Raw genomic sequence first — 9,193 nt, forward strand, 5'->3', positions numbered from 1 at the left:
AGGCTGGGCTGTTTGAGAAGTGTGGCTTCAGGATTGGAGGAAGATTCATCAACAATCTGCATTAGGCAGATGACACAACCCTGCTTGCTGAAACTGAGGAGGACTTGAAGCGCTCGCTGCAGAAGGTCAAGAACTGCAGCCTTCAGTACGGATTGAGGCTCATTATCAAGAAGACAAAGATTCTCACCACTGGGCAAATTGGCATTGTCAGGATGGATGGTGAAGAGATTGAGATTGTTCACAGCTTTAGTTTGCTTGGCTTCACAGTCAACACTCTTGGCACCTCTCCAAAGTACTGAACACTAATGGTGTCACTCTGGAGACTAAGGTGTGCCTGATACATGCCATGGTCTTTGCAATCAGTTGCTATGCGTCAGAGAGCTGGACAATGACTAGAGAGGAGAGAGAATTGATGCCTTTGAGTGGTGGTATTGGAGGATTCTGAAGCTTCATCTGATATACTTTGGACATGTTGCAAAAAGGGACTAGTCTTTGGAGAAGGACATCATGCTTGGGAGGGTGGAGGGACAGCATAGGAGAGGAAGACCCTCTATGAGGTTTATTGATTTAATAACTGGGGTAATGGGGATAGGTGTGTTGCAGACAGATTGGCACAGGATAGAGCAGGGTTTAGAGCTGTTATACATAGGGTGGCTATGAGTCGCAGGCGACTCGCCAGCACATAACAACAACAACAACAACAGTCAAGGCTGGGTAGGACACTACTAGGTCCACTTAAGGGAGCGAGTTCCAGAATCAAGCTCGTGTACTCAGTGGATGGTCTTAGCACAGCTTTTTCCATGTGACAATGAGGGGCAATACAATTTTGTCCTAGCTGCCCTTTTGCCCGTCAAGACCGACTTCAGAACAAGGCTTCCGTGTCTCTATTGGTGATGTTGGGTACATTGAGCTTAGTGAAACAAAAACCACTCCAGAGATAGTTAAGAAGAGAGGAGCCACTCAGTGAGAAAAGTCAGCTTACGTGTGCCTTCTCTGCATGCTAAATTAATACTGAGTACCCGAAGGGAAGGGAACACGGGTAGCCTTGTGGTAAGAACCTGTGTTACAATCCCAAAGGCACATGGTTCGAATCCACCAGCTGCTCTGCAGGAGACGTCTCCTGCTGTGTAATTACTGCCTCTGAAAACCTGCTAGAGGGTCAGCTATGAATTGGTTTCCACTCGATGGTGTACAACAACAACTGAGATGGGAAGGCACCTTGTCTGCAACAAACACTTAGCACTGTTATTAACTGAGAAGGTGGTGGTTCTAATCTACCCAGAGACATCTTGGAAAAAAGGGCTGGGTATCTACTTATAAAAATTATCAGCCATTGAAAATCCTGTGTAGGACCGTTCTGCTCTGAGTACACATGGGGTTGCCATGAGTTGGAAGTGATTCCGTGGCAAGTGGTTTACCTTGGAAGGTGGGTGATGGCTGGTAGGGATTTTGATTTTTCACTCTAGACTTGTTTGTGTGGCTTGAAATATTTTCAGTGCATGTATAACATTTTGTCAAAGCCCCAGTCCAGAAAAATATCCTGTCGACTGGTGATTTTAATGAAATGATTAAATGTGCTATTGTACTGGCATAGTTTATTATTGGGGGGGAAACACACACCTACAGAAACTATTTTTAATACTACTTCCAGTGAAGTCTGGTTTAAATGACCTGGTAGAAAAAAAAAAGCTTCTTCTTTTATTTGCTGGTATTTATGTGCAGGGTAATGGTGATGGGCCTTAATGGTTGTTCATGATATTTTTAAGTGCCTTTTACCCTTTAAAATGTGCATACATTTTCTCTTTAGAGCCAGGAAAGTGCAAAGCCGATAAAACAGCCTCTAAATTCAAAGGGACATATAAATGGCTATTAACCAACCCTACTGAGATAGCCCAAACTAGATGCATAAAAAATGAGGATGGAAATGCTACCAGAATCTGGTATGTACCAGCCAAGTTTTAATTGCTAGTTCAGATAGACAAAGATCCACCTAATTGTGGGCATGTTTCAGTGTCATCTGTCGGAGCATGCTCTCTCCTTCCATCTCAATGCCAGCCTTCACCTTCCCTTCCTTATTACCTCCCCTCCCTCTTCCCCCTCTTCTCTCATCTTCCCCTTTTCCCTTTTTCTCACCTTTTGCATCTATTTAAATTTACACATGAAGCATCATAACATCCCAGAAAAAAATGTCAAGGGAAAAAAAAATAAAGAGTTAAAAAGTGCTCATAATGCCATCATGAGACCACAGCTATTTTTAGGTTGACATATTTTGACATCTAGCCTTTCTCTGTCTGCCTTTAAGTTTTTTTGTCATAGTAATAACAGCCTTCATATCAATAATGCACTTTACCTTTTCGCTCAGTGGTCTGTTCAACATCTTCCATGTTTTTTACATTCATCTTCTTAATGACCATTTGGAAAAACTGTCTCAGAAGCAATCTTGTTGATGGGGCATAATAACTCACTAAGTCACTCTTCTATATTGACTTTATTTTATTTTTTTAAAATGCCTAGCCCCTCTTTTCTTACTCTCTGTTATTAATGTCTTCTGCTATTAACTTAAGTGGGCAAGACCAGAGGAGCAGCAGATTTTGACAGAGGCTTAAAAGTTCTTATTTGGGAAAAGAAATCTTAAGCTATAATCCTATCTTGTCCAACTTGCAGCTAATCAATCAGCAGGACAAACAACTTTGAAAAAAAATGTTGTACATACACACATGAACATTTGCCACTTCAACCATTTTTACATGTGCAATTCAGTGGCATTAATTGTGTTTATACAATACAACCATACAACTGTCATCGTTGTTTCCAAATTTATCCTTTGTCACCCTTAACAGAAGCACAGTGTCCCCAGGCAGTGACTTTTCCGTGTCCCTTCCCTCCCATCCCTGGTAACCACACATAAACTTTGGTCTCTATGCATTTGCCTATTCTAGACATTTCACATAAGTGGCATCATACAGTGCTTGTCCTTTTGTGTGTGGGCATGCAGCTTTTACTGTCACAGTCAGAGCTCACATCTACTTTCACTGCCAGATGTGACTTCTACCTCCCTGCCACTATCTTGGTTCAAACCTTTATCTCCTGCCTGCCATTAGAGCAGCCTCCTGCCTTCTAATGGTCCACTATCCCCCCAAAAATATTTCACAGTGTGTCCAGAGTGAATTTCTAAAAGTATCACTGTAATCTTAACACTTTTCTGCTCAGGTTCCACACAGGCTCAATAATTAAGTCCAAACTCCTAAATAAGTAGAACACTCAAGATCCATAAACTTCATTTCCCATCATCTTACCCAGTAGTCTTCCTTTCTTACCATGCACCCCAGCCAGAAATGACCAGTTGGCTTTCTGGAGCCAGTTGGTACCTTCTTGAATCTCTCCCCCTGCTTTTGCTGTGTATTCTGTGTGGAGGGGCTCTGTCCTTTCAAAGCCCAACTCAGTTTAAACATAGAAAATAAGTTCCCATCCTTAGTGGTTTGAAAGATTCACCTTTGTTTATAACAGCTTTTCATATATATTTGGCCTGATTTTAGAACAATTACATTTAGAGTCTCAAATAAGCTCCTCCGGGATCATAACCTTGCCCTGTTTGTCTGTGATACCTACTTAATTCCTAGAATATTGTGGGTGTTCAATCAAAGCGGAGGTGTGGTGGTGGTATAATGTTTAGTCAGAATGATCTCATAGCTCACCTTCCAGCAGATTTTCAGAGGCAGTAAATCTCACAAGAGGAGATTGTCTATCCTTTTCCCATAGAGCAGCTGCTGGATTCGAACCACATACCTTTGGAATTACATCACAGTTTTTTACCAGTAGGTAACTAGAGCAGAACTGAAATGAGCTGAGTTGAATGATTTAAAGCCGAGAGTAGATGATGAGGGCCAATGACTACAGAGTGTTCTACACTAATTATCTTGAGTAACTTAATATGCTAAAGAGAGAGATACTACATCCCAATAGGGATTTCCCCTTAAAATAAGAGTAGGAAGGAAAAATGCGAGTAAGAAGCATGTCCAAAGGGGGAAAAGTTTCTGTCTTGCCTCTTGGCCAGCTGGATTTTACTATTTCTTATCCTAGACTCTTTCTCTTGTCTCTCCAAACCATCAAAAGAATCATGGTAGCCCTAGATTGATTTGCTCTCCAAGAACAAAGTTTTCATCACCTTCCAAGGGAATACTACCTTTAGTCTGTTTTACATCAGCCAGGAGAGAAAGGTGGGTTTAAAGGAAAGTCTGACAAAGATATACCTGTCCCTTTAATATCTACTTTAAGACTAGCCTTGTACCATCATCCAATGAGAAAACTGGATAATGCTTTTTATTTTCCTCTCCCCTCTTTTTCAGTTCAATCAATATCAACACTGGCAAATCTCAGTGGGAAAAACCAAAGTTTAAGCAATGCAAGTTGCTTCAAGACCTTCCTGATAAGATTGTAGATCTTGCTAATATTACTATAAATGATGGTAAGACAGTTCTGTTGGTTTCTTTGCTTACTTAACCTGAGATCATTGGGAGTACAGGCTATCTGCAAAAATCCAATAATGAAAATCTAGGGAGTTAACATTGATGGAGTTGGTGCAGAGTGGAGTATGAGACTATACAAAACTAGCAATGTTTTCACGTATATATTTTTATGGAATAATTTTTTTGCTTATTAGTATTTATTATTTTAAGTAAAAATTGTAATAGTAATAAATACAGACATTTTCAGATATTGCTAGTGGAAGTATAAATTGATAAAATTATTACAGAGAAAATTCCAACACTATCAGTACTTTTGACCCAGCTATTCCATTTTTAGGAATGCATGTTTCAGATATATCTCTCATGCAGAAAAGGATATATGTATGATATCCATCACAGTAGTATTTTTAAAACAAAACATTAACAGCCTAAATGTCCATACATAGGAAACTGGCTAAATTTATTAAAGAGTGTCATATCCATACCATGAAGTGAAAAGGGAAGTTCTTTATGTATTGTTAAGAGGAAAAAGTATATTATGCTACAGTTTATGCACAAGAATGAAAAGAGGATGTATATTTTTGTTCTACATAAAAGAGTAGGTGCATAAAATGCTTCTCTGGAAGATTAACTGAATGGCTGGGAGCAACTGTGGAAGGAAAGTGCTTCACTGTATATACAGATATGTTTTATGTGAAGTATATATTACTGATAAATATTCAGTGCTCTTCTCCAACACCAGACCTCAAAAGCATCAAGTTTTCTGTAATCCTTATTCACTGTTCAGCTCTCAGATGCATAGCAAATGATTGTGAATACCATGGCCTGAATCAGGTCTTAAAACTGAAATCTTTGCTCCTCAGTAATTTGAAGATGTCCATAACACCAGACTTAATTCAATGCAATATCTCTTTTGATTCCTGGATTACTGGTACTTAGGGTGTTCTAAGGGTGGTGTTTGTGGCTTCAAGTAAGATGAAATTATTGACAATTTCAATCTTTTCACCGTCTATGTCAAGATGTTGCTTATAAGTCCAGTGGTGAAGAATTTTTCTCTTCTTGATGTTAAGATGCAATGCATATTGAAGGCTGTAGTCTGACCTTTTCCAGCAAGTGTTTCAAGTTTTCCTTACTAGCAAGATTGAATCATCTGCATAATGTAGGTTGTTGATGAGTATTCCCCCAATATTTTTTAATATTTTATATTGGTTTGCATACAGAAATCTTATACATTGTGCTTTTTTATATATATTGTGCTTCATACATTCCTTCATTTACATCGTGTTTCTTATAGTCTTTAACATATATTGTGTTTTATAAAATTAATCATCATTGATCTATGCCTATTATCCCATCATTTCAGGTCCCCATTGGGTTGTTTCTAATTTTTTAATCCCCCCTCAACACCAAACTCTGTTATCCCAGTGATTTTCCTCCTTCCCCCCACCCCTTTGCTCTCTTCTCCATCCCCTTTTGGACTTTTATATACATCTTATTAGTTATCCTATTTTTACAGTAATGAATGGTCTTTATGCTGCATTTGTCTTTATGAAACTGAGTTAGTTCACTCAACATAATACTTGTTGCTTCTGAGTGCTGCATACTATTCCATCATATGAATGTTCTACAATTTCTTAATCCATTTGTTTATTGATAGACATTTGGATTGTTTCCATTTTCATGCTATTGTGAATAATGCTACTATGAGCATAGGTATGCAAATCTGTTTGTGTCTCAGTTCTCTTTTCCTTATGGTATATTTCTAGCAGTGGAACAGGTGAGTCATAAGAAATTTCTATTTTCAGCTTTTTGAGGAAATTCTAAATTGCCTTCCAGAGTGGTTGTACCATTTTACAATTCTATCAGCCACTACATGAGAGTTCCAATCTCTCCACATCCTCTGCAACATGTATTGCTTGTTGTCCCATTAAACTTTGCTACTGCTACTGGGGTGAGATGTTATCTCATTGTGGTTTTGATTTACATCTCTCTTCTTGCCAGTGATTTTGAGCATTTCTCCATGTGTCTGTCGGCTATCCAAATTTCTTCCTTTGTGAAAAGTTTTTCCATTTCTTTTACTCATCTTGTGATTAGTTAATCAATCATACTCCAGTTCTTTGCACATTTCATTATGATACTTTGCGTTTCCTTCCCACGCTACCCTTTGAAATCTTCTATTCAGCTTCTTATCTTCTTGATTTCTTTATTTGGCTTCTCATTGCTCTAGTGCAACATTCAGTCTCTTCTAACATCCATTTTGGCCTCCTCCTCCTCTTCCTCCTCCTCCTCCTCCTCCTTCCTTTGTAATGACCCTCTGCATTCTTCATGTATGATACTCTTGATGTCCTCCAACAGCTCATCTGGTCTTCATTCATTAGTTTTCAAGGCCTCAAACCTGTTGCTGAGGTGGTTTTTAAATTCAAGTGGGATAGACTCAAGGTCAAATTTTTATTCCTGTGGTTCTGATTTGACCTTCTTTAGCTTTAATTTGAACTTGCACATGAGTAGTTGATGGTCTGTTCCACAATCAACACCTGGCTTAGTTTTCATTGCTGATATTGAACTTCTCCAATGATTCATTCCACAGATGTAATCAATCTGATTCCTGTACATTCCATCAGGCTGCAGAGGAGAAAACAAGAGAATGACAAAGAGAACCTAAACTTGGAAAATTATAGGGAACAGCAACCTCCAGATGCCCCTTGTCACATCACAGGGGAGGCTCCTCCTCAGGCTTCCTTTAGTGACTTCTACAATGAGGATTAAAAAAGATGCTTTGGAGGAGATTGTCTCTTTGAGGTACAGGGACACATCCATGGTGAGGAGAGAGGGGAGCAGTTTTCTCCCCAGGAAAGAGTTTCTGGGAAACAGGTCAGCATTTGCTTGATCCTCATGCAAGAGACCCATCTCTCCTATGGCTTGAGCAGAAGCAAGAGGCCACTCAGAAGGACCAGCTGAGACCTCTCATTAACCCAGAAGCTCCCCACCTGCAGAGAATGTAGGAAAACCTTCTACAGGAATTCTCAGCTTGTGTTTCATCAGCAAACTCACATTGGAGAGACATAATTTTCAGTGCCCCACCTGCAAGAAAGCCTTTCTGCGGAGTTCAGACTTTGTAAAGCCTCAAAGAATCCACACAGGAGAGAAGCCTTGCAAGTGTGATCAGTGTGGGAAAAGCTTCAGTGATTTCTCTGGATTATACCACCATGAGAAAATCCACACAGAGAGAAATCCTATAAATGTCACCTCTGTGAAAAGAGTTTCATTCAGAGGTCAGACTTTAATAACATCAGCAGGTCCACACAGGAGAGAAACCCTATAAATTCTCTCACCGTGGAAAAACTTTCAACTGGAGCTCGAGCCTTGATAAACATCAAAGATCCCATCTGGGGAGGAAGTCCTCTCAATAACCAAACTCTTATAGTTCCTTTCTGGATCTCAGTCCAGTGACAATGAATTTTTGGAATCACCTGTAGAATTCCATCTACCTATTTTCATGGATTGGAGAAAGGTGAACCTACAGTTGGCTTTGAACTTGGAGGCCAGATTGGGCTCCTGGGTTGAATTTCACACCAGCTTCATGTCTTGCTCCTGTCTCAGGGGAAAGAATTCTCTTCTTCCTTCAGCTCATCACCATGTTCAGAGTCTTCTGTTGAGCCCTTTGGGGTCAGGGAAGTATCATTTGGAGACTGAGCTTTGGAAGTGTCATCTGGAAAGAGCATAGCAGAGCAACTGTAATTACTATTCATGGTAATAACATCAGGTCAGCTCTTTATAGCAAGGATTCCAGAGCTTGTCTTTCTGGTACAGAAGAACAAACAGATATAGAATAACAGGGAGCTCATGTGTATTCTTTGACATGGATAAAAAGTGAACTTAAAGTGTCCTTTGTTCAAATAAACTCAGTAGAGTCACTAAAAAAAACCCTGTCGACCAATTCAATCTTTCCTCTATTATGATGGTGACTATTGGTCCAGTTAAGGAATAGTGATCTCAGTTTAAAGGCTATGGTCCATCTGATTCATGCCATGGCCTTTTCAATTAGTTGCTATTCATCTGAAAGTTGGACTGTGACTAAGGATAACAGAAGAAGAATCAATGCCTTTGAATCTGAGTTGTGTTGTTGGAAAAGATTATTGAATTTCCCATGGATTTCCAAGAGAACAAAAAAATATGTCATGGAGAAAGTGAAACCACTTGGAGGAAAGGATGGTGAAGCTTTGTGTCACATATTTTGGGCATATTTTTGGGAGAGGCTGGTCCTTGGAGAAGGATACCGTGCTTGGAAAGGTGAATGGTCAGTGAAGAAGACTAAGATCCTCAAGGGGATAGATTAACAACACAGTCGAGTATATCAGAGATGATGAAGATGGCACATGATAGGGCAAGGTTCAGATCCATTGCTAATGGGATTACTATGAGTCATAATTGACCCAATGGCACATAACAATAACAATAGTTGGTCTAGTTGAGAATTTTTTTTTTATTTTCTTGATGCTGAGATATAACCCATATTGAAGATCTTTGATCTTTTGCAGTGAGTGCTTCAGGTCTTCTTCACATTTTGCAAGCAAGATTGTGTGTCATCTGCATAATGTATGTTGTTGAAGAATCTCCCTTCAATCCTGATACCACATTCTTCTTCAATCAGTTTGATTCATTTATACATGTTGATTCTTTGAGGTTTAAAAAACAATATTTTTAAAAATTGTGATTTTAATGAAAAT

The 9,193-nt window shown here is 39.3% G+C and overlaps 1 protein-coding gene across 1 annotated transcript in view; it reads left to right on the forward strand.

Moving 5' to 3' along the window:
• GPR112 (G protein-coupled receptor 112) overlaps nt 1–9,193 on the forward strand; it is a 155,488-nt gene that overhangs the window by 43,187 nt on the left and 103,108 nt on the right. Inside the window, exons 8-9 of the mRNA XM_006881892.1 lie at nt 1,808–1,940; nt 4,347–4,465. Coding sequence (XP_006881954.1) covers nt 1,808–1,940; nt 4,347–4,465 — 252 coding nt within the window. The remainder of the gene's footprint in view (nt 1–1,807; nt 1,941–4,346; nt 4,466–9,193) is intronic.

This window comes from Elephantulus edwardii, unplaced genomic scaffold (genome assembly GCF_000299155.1).
Source record: "Elephantulus edwardii isolate Elephantulus edwardi_28Jun2011 unplaced genomic scaffold, EleEdw1.0 scaffold00016, whole genome shotgun sequence".
Lineage (NCBI taxonomy): Eukaryota > Metazoa > Chordata > Mammalia > Macroscelidea > Macroscelididae > Elephantulus > Elephantulus edwardii.